Genomic DNA, 13,932 nt, shown 5'->3' with positions numbered 1-13,932 from the left:
TGATATTTTGGAGATTGAAACTTTTCCGCTGCAGTATTGTATGTTGTTTATGGATTGGGCATGTAAGAACCTAAATCGTGATATAGGGATTAAATTAATAAGAGAAGGGTAAAATGGAAAATTGAGCAGGCTTCGTTGACGAAGCCAAAGTTCGTAGATGAAGGCCTCAGGTTGCTCGGCGACGAAATGTAGAAGCTCATCGACAAGGAGAAGCCGAGAAGTTTTGGGAACTCGGAAATCTCAAGCTTATCAATGAGGTCACCGTCTCGTCGACGAACTGTCTTCAGTGACTCGTCGACGAGGACGCCATCTCGTCGACAAGAGTAGCCGAGTCAAGGGGCTATAAATATCTGTTTTCATTACTTCCAAGCTAAGAAATCTTAAATCCTCTCTCTATCTCTCTCTCTCTCTCTCTCTCTCTCTCTCTCTCTCTCTCTCTCTTTAGATTTATTCATACGTTGTTGTAATCGTCGATCCGATGTTACCACAAGGATCAGGGAAGGATTCTCTTCAAGATTTGTGGATCAGATCTTCGTTTTAGGCATTTTCGGGTTTTGGCATAAAAATAAGGGAAGACTCGGTTTTCATTTCCGTTCCGATAGTTTAGTAGAGAACGGAGTCGTAAGTATATTCTGTACCGTGTTTTACAGGTTTTGAGAACTCGATTCGCTATTTACGAGCCATAGAGTTCGAGATTGGTCATTTGGGGGAAAGGTAAAGGGATTCTGTTTATGTCAGCTATTTTTGAAATCGGACTTGGTAGAACTGTGGTTCATGGTCCTGTGTGCATTTTGGTTACTCATTTGGAAGAAATCTAATGGGTAAATTTATAGGTTTTTTCATGTTACATTTTTGGGAAAAGGGGGCGATAGGTTGTATCCCTGGTTTTGTTGGAAAATCGTAAATATATTATGATATATATTGTGTTATAGGGATGATCGTGTCTTAACTTGTTTAAAATATTTATGTAGTGACCCGAAGAATGATAGTATTTAAATAATAACAAGGGAGAGAAATGGAAATAGTGACAAAAGGAGGCAGCCGACTTCGTTCGTCGACGACATTGCATTTTGGAGGTAAAATTTCTAAGAAAATTTTCGAGGCCTTGTCGACGAACACAGGGATTTTGTCGACGTTGGTAGTTTAGGATCTCGTTAACGAGGTCCCATCTCATCGACGAGAAGATACCGTGAAAGATTTTTTAGAAGTCTGAAATTCGTTGACGAAGGTGTAGGTTCGTCGACGAACTTCCTGCAAGACTCGTCGACAAGGTGACGTGGCTCGTTGACGAATCCCGCAGTATAAATAGTGCCTAAACTCAGTTTTTAAGCAGAATTTCAGCGCAGACTCTCTCTTTCTCTTCTCTCCTACGACCTCTCCCTCTTCTCTCTTCGATTCCGGCCCCGTCGTTTGCGAATCGACGGCCTGAGGCTACAACGACACTCCTAGCGGAATTCTCTTCAAGTCTGCCGGAGCGGATCGTTGGTGCAATGAAGTCGGAATTCATCCCAAATCCAAGGTGAGGTCTTTTATTTGGAATTTGGGTTTCCAACAGTTGTAAGAAATGTAATAGACGTAGAAATAGTAATGTTTTGTTATGAGATTTATGGTTCTTAGGGTGTTGAGTGGAGAACCCTGCGGGTGTAGGACCCGTTATAGTAGGAGAGTTTTAGTAGAAATCTAATAAGAGAAATATGTTATGCTAGGTTATTTGAGTATGATTTCAGTATAAAATTATAAATGTTCCACCAGAGTTGTAGTGACCCGAAGAATAATAATATTTTAATAATAAGAGGGAGAGAAAATAGAAACAGAAACAGAAAGAGGCCGTAAACTTCGTCGACGACATTGCATTTTGGAGATAATATTAAATAATCAAAATTTCAGAAAATTGCTAGGCTTCGTCGATGAATACAAGGTTTCGTCGACAAAGGCCTTAAGGATTTCGTCGACGAACACAAAGCTTCGTCGACGAGAAAATACCAAAAGAGGGTCTAGGGCAATCTGAATTTCATCGATGAATACAGGGCTTTGTCGACGAAATTACTAAAGATTCGTTGACGAAGTGATGTGGCTCATCGACGAATCTGACAGTATAAAAGGAGGAAAATCAGGATTTTTATCATTTCTCTCGCCGCTCTCTCTCCTCCCTCTCTCTCTCTCTCATACGACTCTCTCTCCCTTCTCTCTTCATTTTCGGCCCTACCAGTCGCCGGATCGACGATTTGAAGCTACCACGACGCTCCTGATGGAGTTCTCTATGCATCTACCGGAGCGGATCGTTGGGAAATCGAAGTTGGAAATCATCCCAAATTCAAGGTAAGGCTTTTTAGTCTCTTTTGGTCTTGTGGTAGTTATAGGAAATGATACAGGCAGAAAAATACTAATGTTTAGTTCTGGAAAATATTAGTTTTAGGGTGTTTTGTAGGATGCCCTGCGGGTATCGGGCTAGAGTACAGTAGGGGTTTTTCAAAGATAAGGTAAGGGATATATCCTATGTTAGGAAATTTCTAAATATTATGCAGTGTATTTATTTATGAAAATTATGAACTCAAGTATGGTGTGGCTTGAGAATATGTATGTAGTATGAGAGTATGTTTTATGAATTGTAGTTTCATGATTTTATGTATTTTAGTGCTATGATTATGTGAATTACAGTACCATGATTTTACATATTTTAACACCATGATTATACGAATTACGGATACAATATTATGATTACGTAGTTCCAGTATTATGATTTACAAAGTTTAAAGCATGCCATGATTTCTATTACCATAACATTCAAAGTATATAGAAAGAGTATTTACAGAATAAATAGACAGTTATACAAAGTTAGCATCGAGATGCTACAGTTATAGTATGTATAGAACAGAAAGATAGTGCTATGGTAATTTTGAAAACATGATGAAAATAAAGAGTATATATATGAATATGTATATAGTATCAGACCCTGTTAGACCATACAGTTTACAAAGCATGGTATCGTAACTACATGTAGTATACAGTTTTCAGAGTGCAACCGCCTATTCAGATAATAGGTTGTAGGTCGATCGTATAGTGTCCTTGACGTGGACAGGCTCCCCATCAGATATGGGTAGAGGTGGGCAGATCGACCGAGGGAGTATAGTGATTTACCTGGTCGACTAGCTAGTGTAGATCCCGCCTATGGGCCGCACAACCCCGTCATGAGGGGTTAAATCATGACACACAAATATCCACAAGGAAAAGTTTACAGTTATTATTATGTATATTCTGATTTACAGAGACAAGGGAATTACTTATGTATGTTAGAAGTATTTTGAATAGTAACTTAAATACTGATGTGTTAAATGACATGAAAATGGTAATGAATATTATGATTTGTACTGTATTTATAGATCCAGATATACATGATTATATGGAAACGGATTTTTATGATATAATGACTCATTTGCCACACATTAGTAATAGCATATATCGTCTTACTGAGCGTTGGCTCATCCCAATGTTGAAACCTTTTTCAGGTGATCTGGGTAGGCGAGCAGATCAGGCTCGCAGGTAGAGGGGCGTTTGTAGTGCCTTGACAGCAAAGTGAGTGCAGTGGAGGGTTTTTGTATTCGCCCTAACTAGCTAAGGGTAATTTTGGGGATTTAGTAACACATGTATATATTCTTTTAGGAAACATGATAACACTCTGGTATTGTATAGTATGGTATATCATTATGTATGAAAATGTTTATTTGTATTATATTTCTCGCTGCTTAGGATAATGTTATGGTATCAGAGTATGATAATTATTATAGTGGAAAAAAAATCATTTTAATTAAGCAGGTCGTTACAAGAGTATTATTCACAGCAGAGACTTATACAGTTTATCAATTATGATTAATATGTTTTAAAATTACTATGTAGCTTGAGAATATAGATATAGTATAAAAACATGTTTTACAGTATTTTTCAGAGATGTGTTTTACAGAATATACAAACAGTGAATGTATTTTATAGAAATTATAGAAATACCATGATTATGCAAGTTTATAGTACCATGACATACAAATTTACAGTTAATTATAAAAACATAGTTGATATAGATACAATTTTTTACAGCGTCATGGTTTATACAGTTATTACAGAATCATGGTAAAACAGATAGTTGTATATAGAGATGTATTATATAGTATCAGACCCTATTGGACCATATAGTTACAGAGCACGATACCGTAGCTACATACAGTATATAGAGTGTGACCACCTATTTAGATAATACATGGTGTAAAGGTCAATCGCATAGAGCCCACGAGTGGACAGACTCCCCATCAGATATGGGTAGAGGAGGGCTGATAAGACCTATGGAGTATAGTGGTCTATTCCTGGTTGGCCAGTTAGGGTAGATCCCGCCTACGGGCCGCACAACCCTGTCATGAGGGATTAAATCCTGACACACAGTTATCCACAAGAAAAATTTTAGTTATTACTATGTTTATACAGATGTACAGAGACAAAAAATATATATATTTATTAGAAGTATTTTGAGTAGAAGCCTAAAGTATAGAAATGTTAAGCAATAGATAAAAGATAATGATTTATATTACTGGTATTGTACTTTACATATTCAGTGATACATGATCATATAGTAATAAATTTTTACAATATTGTAACTCATTTGCCACACACTAGCAATAGCATATTTCGTCTTACTGAGCATTGGCTCATCCCAATTAATTTAACATTTTTCAGGTGATTCAGGTAGGCAAATAGATCAGGCTCGCAGATAGAGGGGCTTCAGTACTGCCCTATTAATAGAGAGTGAGTAATTGTTTAGAGTATTTTTGTATAGCCCTAACCAGTTGTGGGTATTTTGGGGAACAGTCATATATGTATATATTGGGAAACATTTTAGCACTCTGGTATTGTATATAATTATATATACTTATGTTTATTTGATTTCTACTTCTCATTGCTTAGGTTGATGATTGAGTTTAATCCAGTGTGGTATTAGAGCATTTTAAATGTTATAGTATAAAAAATAAAAAATAAATCCAGTTAAATAGCAGGTCGTTACAGTTTATGTTTGGAAAATCATGATTTTAGATTACGAAATGGGTGTGGTTTGTTTGGTTATATGAGCATGCATGGTTGTGTTTTGTTGGAGTGCAATAGGAACTGGGTTTCAAATTGTTTCAGGTACTAAAAAAGTGTCCGACTCTATATCCGAGGGCGTGAGCCTTATCGGCTGATCACCGAAGGGTGTGGATCCACCAATTGTATAGGTACGATGTCATGGGAGTCTGGAACTACGCCATGTGTTGGGGACGCCGTGTAATGCGGGCCGGCTTCGAGCCAAAAGGTGTGACGACACTGGGTTTTTTGATCATGTGTGTGTGTGTGTATGCACTGTATTGGAACTATATTGTGAAAATATTAGAATTGCATTAAATTGTATATGTTTTGTGTTATGATAACACTCATATGCCACACACCTATATAACCTGAATCTACCTTACTGAGATGTGTCTCACCCTTGCTGTACGTACATATTTTCAGGTCCTTCGAGTAATCGGAACTAGCGTCCTTGAGTTGGGAGTATAATGGTCGGTGTACTGCGAATAGCGCTTGTATAAGTGCTAGGACAGTTGTTTTTGGGATATGGTTGACAACCTAGTTTATGTTTTATGTTATGAAACCTGGACTCCTGTTGTATAGACTCTAGTATGGTACTGTATATGTATAGAAAGACCTTTTCTGTTGTGTATTCGTAATGTTTATGAATGAGTACAGGGTACTTGGGAATCCCACAGGGTCGGACCCTCATTCATTATGTTGTATCTTGGGTTATTTGTATAATACAGGGACATGTTAGATTACATATTCACCCCTGGGTCCCTTTACTGGGTTCAGGGCGTGACAGGACAACCATGACTCTTTGGGGTCGGACCCTCTTGTGAATGGTATCAAAGAATATTTTGTTTTACTTTATGTTTTCTAACACTCCGAGCTCACGTGGCGGGTCAGGGCATTACAATGGATGTGATAGATTCTCCCTCATCCATTTTAAACATTTCATACTCATTGACTAACATATAAATTTTGTCACTCAAAGCATATGTGACTTCAATTTTTTAACTTCTTAACTTGTGAGATACCTTCATATGTGACTTCAACTTCTTAACTTGTGAAGTACCTTCATTTGTGACTTCAATTTTTTTCCATATTTCTTTACTAGTATCACAACCACAAACACGATTGTATTCATTGTCACTCAAAGCATAATAAAGAAAAATTTTGGTTTGAAAGCTAAGCTCAACTAAACCTTATTTCGGTGTTCGATAACTTCTCAAGTTATTTTGGTTCACCTTTGGCATTTTTGAACTCATAGTCAATTAACCACATTTTGAGATTGTGTGCTTGGATGAAGATGGTCATTCAATTTTTCCAAGCAGGGTAGTTGGAGCCGTTGAACAATGGTGGCTTGGTCGTGAATTGTCCTTGTGAAGAGGTGCCCACCAAATACACCATTTGATCTTTTACGCTCTGGATTTTACTCCGAAAAAATGCAAGTGCCTCGCTCTGATACCACTTGTTAATCCATCCCAACCGAGAGTATATAAAGTCAGAGGGGGGTGAATGAACTCTTTTCGCAAAAATAAAATTTTCTCTACAAAACAAAATACTTGGTAAGATTCAAGCAATTATATCATAATATATGGAATGTAAATCATGCACAAGAAAAATAATAAAGAGTATAGGGAGCGAAAACTTAACATCGGAGATTTAATGTGGTTCAGCACCAAGCCTACATCAACGTCTTAGCACCAAGCTAAGGATTCCACAATCCACTAAAATACTCCTTCACCGGCGGAACAAGCCTTACAACTCGGGTACCAAACCCTACTCTTGGGAACAAATCCCTACACGCTCACAAAGAGCCTTCAGTTCACAAAGAACCTTCATCAACAACAGTTCACAAAGAACCTTTATACCAAGAAGATGATTTACAAAGAGAATGCTCCTTATTGAGCTAATTACAAATACAAAACAAACCTTACACTACTCTTTCAAGGAATGATTCAAACAAGATCAATGAGTAAGAGAGAACTTGAGCACTTGTGAATGAATGAACAAAAATGCAAAGTGCCTAGATTTTGTGTTTTTGAGTGTTTCTCACTAATAGCTTATATAAATCACCAAAACCATGCTAAACAAGTCTATGAACTTGTATTTATAGCCAAAACATGCAACTAGCCGTTATTGGACCTTTGGGAGCAATTCCCAAAAGAAATTAGCCATTTTCTAACCGTAATTGCGTTGTTCACGATGCGTCTCATCGACTAGTCTACCCTACTTTTCGATTAGTCACACTCTGCCAGCAATCGTTGACATTCTTCTTGCGACTTGTCGGCGAGTGCCCTGAATAAAAAAAAGTCATCAATATGAAAGTTGTGAGATTTTTTCTTAACTTTCTAGGGACACCAAGATCGTCCTTTTTGGACTTTTTAAGAAAAAGTTATTCCCAAAATACCGAAAGGTATTCAAGACTCAAGGCTGCACTACGTTAGTTGACGATTGCTCTATTTTTCCTTGTCAAAAAGTCTTTTAATGACTTAAACACTCTTTGACAAAAGTATATAAAATATATTAAATCTAATGACGATTAAAATTTGTCCAAGTGAGTTTCCTTTTGAATATAAGATATCTTGTTAAAGAAAACACATTTGAAACTTGTTTGATATCTTATATGTCAATTTGTCCTTTAATGAAAATATGCTTTACTTTCTTTGAACTTCTAAAACATAAGACTCGTTTTGACAAAATCGGGACTATGTAAATGTTTGTAAAATCAAGATATCTGAAAATTTGTCTCTTTAGAAAACATATTTGGGTTAAAGATTCGTTTGACAAACTTTTTTATTTTACTTTGAAAATTATGTATGTTGAGTTTGTAACTTTGTGAAATCCTATAAACTCATATATCTTAGTATGCATGTGCAATTACTCAACTCTTACTCATAAATCATGCAAGAAACAAACCCACAAGAGTTACAAAATGTTCCTACCTCACACAACCCTTATTACATATAATTTAACAATTAAACTTTCGTTGGTTGTGTTTGAGGCCTTTTCGAGTGAGTGTCATTTTGATTTTTCCTTCTCGACATCAATTCGATCCAATCTTTGCCTTTGATTTAGTATTTCATGCATTTGTCACTGGAACATGTACTAAACATGATCTACAAAAATAGAAAATACTAACAACAACATACATAAGTTAATATCATCAAAATATATAAATCTTGATGGTGTAGCCAACAAGGCTAACATTATGAACTCATAAAAATTTCACATAATTAATTATTTAATAATGAAAATATAAGTTTTTAAATAATTACTTTATTCTTAAACATTCACATTTTGGGAACTTAGGTGTGCTTTCAATAATGCTCAGGTCGGATGAAATTGTCAATGTCCCTTGGTTTGGCATATGCTCTTATGTTGTGGGATGCTTGGAATATGGTATATACCATTACATTCTTCAACTGTTACATTAAAAAATAATGATAACTAAGGCATGAATTAACAAAACATAAACTCCATTTATCGGCTGTTACCCAATGATTACAAAAGGGGAAGAAATATCTGGGGAGATGGTCACATCACCTATGATTTTTATTTTTCTTTATGAGATCATAATTATAATCAACAAGACAACAACACTTTGTTTTTCTCCTTTTGTTTTAAAAAATTGGTACTTTTTTTTTTTTTGGTAAGCCATAGGCCACACACACATAAACCTCACACAAGACTGAAGAGCGAGAAACGTATGCGCTAAGACTTTTCCACAGAACGGGAGCACGCAAGCGCGGGCAAGGCGGTGCGTCAATCATCAGAGTACACACAAATTTGCCATGGGTCCGATCGGGATAGTCCAAAGATTCATACTTACCATATGATTGATATACATACATACAATACAAGATTGAAGATCATTCTTCATTACTGATCCCCAGTCTCCACCTACCTTTGGTTTCGTATCCTATGCTGGATCACATCCTTTGCTTTTAACGATAACTTTGGATTTTGTACAGTGCAGATAACTCCGATACAGTTGAGTCGTCTCCGATCACCGCTAGGCTTCTCCGTCGCCGGAAATGGCTTCTCGGCGGACCATTTTCGCCGCCGTCTTCTTCATCTTCCTCATTGTGTCGTGTCAGTCCCTCGACTTCGACATACGCAGGAAGCACAAAATCAAAGGACCCATCAAAACCCTAGTGGTGCTGGTCATGGAGAACCGGTCCTTCGACCACGTTCTGGGCTGGCTCAAGTCGACTCGACCGGAGATTGACGGCCTGACTGGGAAGGAATCGAACCGGGCGTCCGTCTCCGACCCCCACTCCGACGAAATCTTTGTCACCGACGACGCCTTGTTCGTGGACTCGGACCCGGGACACTCGTTCCAGGCGATTCGGGAACAGATATTTGGTTCGGAGAACTGCTCTGCGAACCCGGCTCCGATGAACGGGTTCGTCCAGCAGGCGGCGAGTATGGAGGAGGGTATGACGAAGACGGTGATGAGCGGGTTCAAGCCGGCAGTTCTGCCCGTCTACACCGAGCTGGCGAACCAGTTCGCCGTGTTCGACCGGTGGTTTGCGTCGGTGCCGGCGTCGACCCAGCCGAACCGGTTCTACATCCACTCGGCTACTTCACACGGCGCAACGAGCAATGTTCGGAAGGACCTCATCCATGGTTTCCCCCAAAAAACCATTTTCGATTCATTGGACGAAAATGGGCTTTCCTTTGGGATTTATTACCAGAACATCCCCGCAACCTTGTTCTTCAAGAGCCTGAGGAAGCTCAAGCATGTGATTAAGTTCCACGAGTACAAATTGAAGTTTAAAACGCATGCTAGAAGGGGTAAGCTTCCGAATTACGTGGTTATAGAGCAGCGTTACTTCGACGTCGAGTATTTTCCGGCGAACGACGACCACCCGTCGCATGACGTCGCATTGGGGCAGAGGTTTGTGAAGGAAGTGTATGAGACTTTGAGGGCTAGCCCGCAGTGGAAGGAGATGGCTCTGCTGATTACTTATGATGAGCACGGTGGGTTCTATGATCATGTGCCCACCCCTGTTTCTGGGGTCCCAAACCCAGATGGGATCATTGGGCCCGACCCATTTTACTTCAGGTTTGATCGGTTGGGCATTCGTGTCCCGACCATACTCATCTCGCCTTGGATCGAGAAGGGGACAGGTGAGCTCTTCTCTGTCTTGGTTTGGTGTTAGATCTATGAGAAATCTGGTTGACTGGTAATTATAGTGTAAGAAGGAGAAGTCTGTCTGAACTGAGGCAATATCAGGGTTTTCTCACTTGGGATTTTGCTGAATTATGTTTTCAAGCTGTGTGGATTTCAATATTTTGCTCCCTTTGGTTTAAGGATTTTGTGAGAGAAAAGAATGGATAACAAAAGAAAATAATATGGAAATCAGATTTTGATTATTTTCTTTATATCTGAAATATGATCAAGAATGAAAAATTATTCAAATATGGTTGAAAATTAAGAAAAATTAGAGGTTAATGGCATGTGAAATAGATATTTTGTTCATTAATTGCTACATATTTTACTCTTTCTCATTTTCTTGGTTACCAAACAAGGAAAAGTGCATTCCTTTTATATCTAGCTTTCCTTTGTTTCATGTTTTCCAAGTTCTAGAGGCTTCTTGTTTTAAAAAAATGGCTTTGTTGGACTCTTTGCAGAAGACTATGCCTAATTGATTTAGAGTTATGTTTTGCTTACTGTAAGATGAATTTGGGCTGAGTTGTGCTGTCTCACATGCTTGTTTGGTTGAATGAACTAGAATTATTCAGGTTTCATTGTTGGGGAATCAAGTTTTGTTAACTGTGATATTGTGCTATTTTGTTGACTTCTCTTTGGTATTTATTGAGTCTCATATACTTTCCTGCTTTAGGGATTCTCAATTTTGAGTAATGTATTATTTTACCTCTGCACATCAAGTAACATGCATCATCCACTTGCTTTTCTTCTTGGTGGTTCCAAGTTCAAAACAATTGGGATTGTTTTGGGAGACATGGAGACCGTCTCTGGGTATTTCTTTCCTAGTTTCCTGCATTTGGAATTTATTAGCCCCATACTTGAAATTTGGAATTGAGGCCTTGTTTTTGAAATTTTTTGAGTTGGAACAAAATTTAATGCGTCTTTTTATTGAGTCTTGTCCAAATCCATGATTCCAAGTCCAAGGCCTGAATACATGCACCCAAGCCACAGTGGCTGCCTCGGCTAGATGTCCAATATCTACCTAGAGTGTGAAGATTCTTGTGGAATGGCTGAGAACTAGAGCATGATATTGTGATCCTGCATAAACAGTTGAAAAGACGCATTTGTGTGCATTGTTTTTCAGCTTTGAACATCTGTGATGGTCGTTACATATATTTCAAAGTTAATGACAATTCAAGCAGTTGAGTTGTTACTTTTTGTGCGTGGGTTGGGGGGAGGGGGGAGGGGGAGATTATTGATTATATCTCTCATCAGCTTTGCAAAGAACAGGCATGTGCATGTGCACACAGTGCTGCTGCACAAATCTACTTCCTGTTACTGTAGGATGCCACTCAGTGGAAAATCTGACCAAGTTATGGTGCTACTGAAACACAGTACATCTTTTGTCTATTGGTATAATAGTTTTGATTTCGAGAAGAAGTAATTAGGTAATGGTAATGGTAGTTCTGAAGCCTCACCAGGTTGGCAGCTCAGACTAGCTTTGTCTGGAGATTTAGATTGAAGAAACAAATCAATAAGCTTCTTGTTTATCATCTTTGTTGTGTGTTTATCATTTACCTTATGCCCCATCTTATGGTCTGATCATTTTCCTGTTTTTAAAAAATAATGGGTAGGGGGTTTCTATGGGAATAGTTTCTGTAGCTGTTGGTTTTAAAGCAAGATTAGTATCTCTGATAATGAATCTTTAAATCACGATGCTAACTAGTAAGGTCCACATGGAAATTGTTGCTGCAAAACTCAGATGAAGGAAGTGTTTTAGTTGTGTTGCTATGTGGTAGCTATAGAGAATTAATTTATTCATTTTATTCAGTTCACTATGATATGTGAATTTTCTATTCTCACTACATGTTATTTGAGTGCATATGTGACCAGCTTTTAAAGGTAAGAGCTATCATTTTTAGTGAATTATATATATTATATACTCTTTGTTTCAACTCCATGGCTTTCTATTTTCATTTTCTTTGGGGATTCAAGTATCTGGTTTGCTGCAGTGATCCATGAGCCAAGCGGACCAACTCCACACTCGCAATTCGAACATTCCTCCATTTCTGCAACAGTGAAGAAGCTTTTCAATCTAAACTCAAACTTCTTGACAAAGAGGGATGCATGGGCTGGGACCTTCGAGAATTACTTCTACCTCCGAGACACTCCACGTGATGATTGCCCAGGTTTGTGTCATACTCTTTGAAAGCCTGTTATTTAATTTTATCCGAGGCTTTGGATTGATAAGGATATTTTTATCAGGATCTTTAATTGGAAACTAGGACTCTTGTTTCTTGTAAAAAAATCATATTTTAAACGATCTGTTAGTTTGTTGGCCATGAAAAAAATCTGCAATGTGTTGGAAAATGAGGGAAAGGAAAAAGAGTTTTTCAACTCACTATTTTTTAGAAGTACATGCAGCTTGGTGCCTAGGCAGCACTGGCTGCTGATTATTGTTGCAGAGTGCTATACTCTTGAAGGAGGCAATTGTATTTTTCTCTTATTTAGTGTCCAACTGTTAATTCATAAGGATGTTTTTTATCCCTGAAAGTTGAGCATCTTCATAGGCATTTCATTTCTTGAACTTGCAAGTATGAAGTAGACTGCCTAGAAAGAGATTTAGTTCTAGGCAGTAAAGCAAAGTTTCAGAGCAGTCTAATCGATAGAGATTTGATTATATGCTTCATGTGCAAGTGACTTTCTGATTACACTATTTCGAAGTCATCTAGGTTTCATGTCCCTTCCACCATAGATTTAAACTTACCCTTGATATGCGGATGGTTGTACAGAGAGACTCTCGGAAGTGACAAACTCACTGAGGCCACGGGGACCGAAAGAAGACCTTCACCTCTCAGAATTTCAAGTCGAGCTTATCCAGCTTGCGTCCCAGCTGAATGGTGATCATGTCCTCAACACTTACCCTTACATAGGCCAAGGCATGACTGTGGGTGAAGCCAACCATTATGCAGAAGATGCAGTAAAGAGGTTCTTAGAAGCTGGAAGAGCTGCTTTAAGAGCTGGAGCAAATGAATCTGCCATTGTTACAATGAGACCTTCCCTCACCAGTCGATCCATTAGTGCAGATTACCACCATTACATAAAAACTCAGTAACTATCGCAAATCCGATCATGTAAATTCATATTTGTGCTGTTATACAGCTGTGTCTAGAATCATATATTGAACATAATTCCGAAGCAAGCCAATGCACAAAGCTCTCACTGAAATGGGCGTAAGAAACCAGTGTTGATTCAAAGCAAAGGAGCTGGTGTCATTTTGTTGTTAAGTGCGTTGGATGTGATGTCATTTTGAATGTATTTAAAACAGCTTTAAGGCCTTATTTGCAGCTTAAAAACAAAAAGGAAAAGAAAATATTGAACTTGCATCTTTTGTGATTTAATTATCAAGGAAATGAGAATGAAATATTGTGTAGTAGATCATTTAAATAATTTTTTTTTGTATTGTCATTATTCATTTATCTTTACTTTATATTTGGAGAGATCTTTGATTTGAAGTTATATTGAATTTAAATAAGATATATTATAAAATTGTATTGAAATTTGTTCAACTCCATTCAAGTTCAAATTTAAGGTGCAAAATTTATGCTCTTAAATACAATCTTAATCTATTTACATAATCATATTTGAATCCTTTTTATTTTTTAAATTGTGTTTGATATATA

The 13,932-nt window shown here is 37.7% G+C and overlaps 1 protein-coding gene and 1 long non-coding RNA gene across 2 annotated transcripts; both read left to right on the top strand.

Moving 5' to 3' along the window:
- The first annotated feature begins 4,026 nt into the window (after window positions 1-4,026).
- Window positions 4,027-5,638, top strand: LOC131149907 (uncharacterized). Its single transcript, XR_009135321.1, has 2 exons — window positions 4,027-5,329; window positions 5,527-5,638. It is a non-coding gene; the product is annotated as an uncharacterized LOC131149907 (long non-coding RNA).
- A 2,955-nt stretch (window positions 5,639-8,593) lies between these two features.
- Window positions 8,594-13,635, top strand: LOC131149903 (non-specific phospholipase C1). The gene is made up of 3 exons (XM_058100697.1): window positions 8,594-10,227; window positions 12,262-12,438; window positions 13,042-13,635. Exons 1-3 carry the CDS (start codon window positions 9,129-9,131, stop codon window positions 13,362-13,364), a joined length of 1,599 nt encoding a protein of 532 aa, XP_057956680.1. The 5' UTR covers window positions 8,594-9,128; the 3' UTR covers window positions 13,365-13,635.
- The last annotated feature ends 297 nt before the right edge of the window (window positions 13,636-13,932 follow it).

This window comes from Malania oleifera, chromosome 2 (assembly GCF_029873635.1).
Source record: "Malania oleifera isolate guangnan ecotype guangnan chromosome 2, ASM2987363v1, whole genome shotgun sequence".
NCBI lineage: Eukaryota > Viridiplantae > Streptophyta > Magnoliopsida > Santalales > Ximeniaceae > Malania > Malania oleifera.
The sequence above is the reverse complement of the archived record's forward strand: the minus strand, read 5'-3'. Positions and strand labels throughout refer to the sequence as shown.

Bases quoted from the DNA above. Each gene is read 5' to 3' on its own strand.
- LOC131149903 (XM_058100697.1), top strand. From the start codon at position 9,129: ATGGCTTCTCGGCGGACCATTTTCGCCGCCGTCTTCTTCATCTTCCTC. The intron at 10,228-12,261 runs GTGAGCTCTTCT...GGTTTGCTGCAG, and splicing joins TTGGATCGAGAAGGGGACAG to TGATCCATGAGCCAAGCGGA. The intron at 12,439-13,041 runs GTTTGTGTCATA...ATGGTTGTACAG, and splicing joins TCCACGTGATGATTGCCCAG to AGAGACTCTCGGAAGTGACA.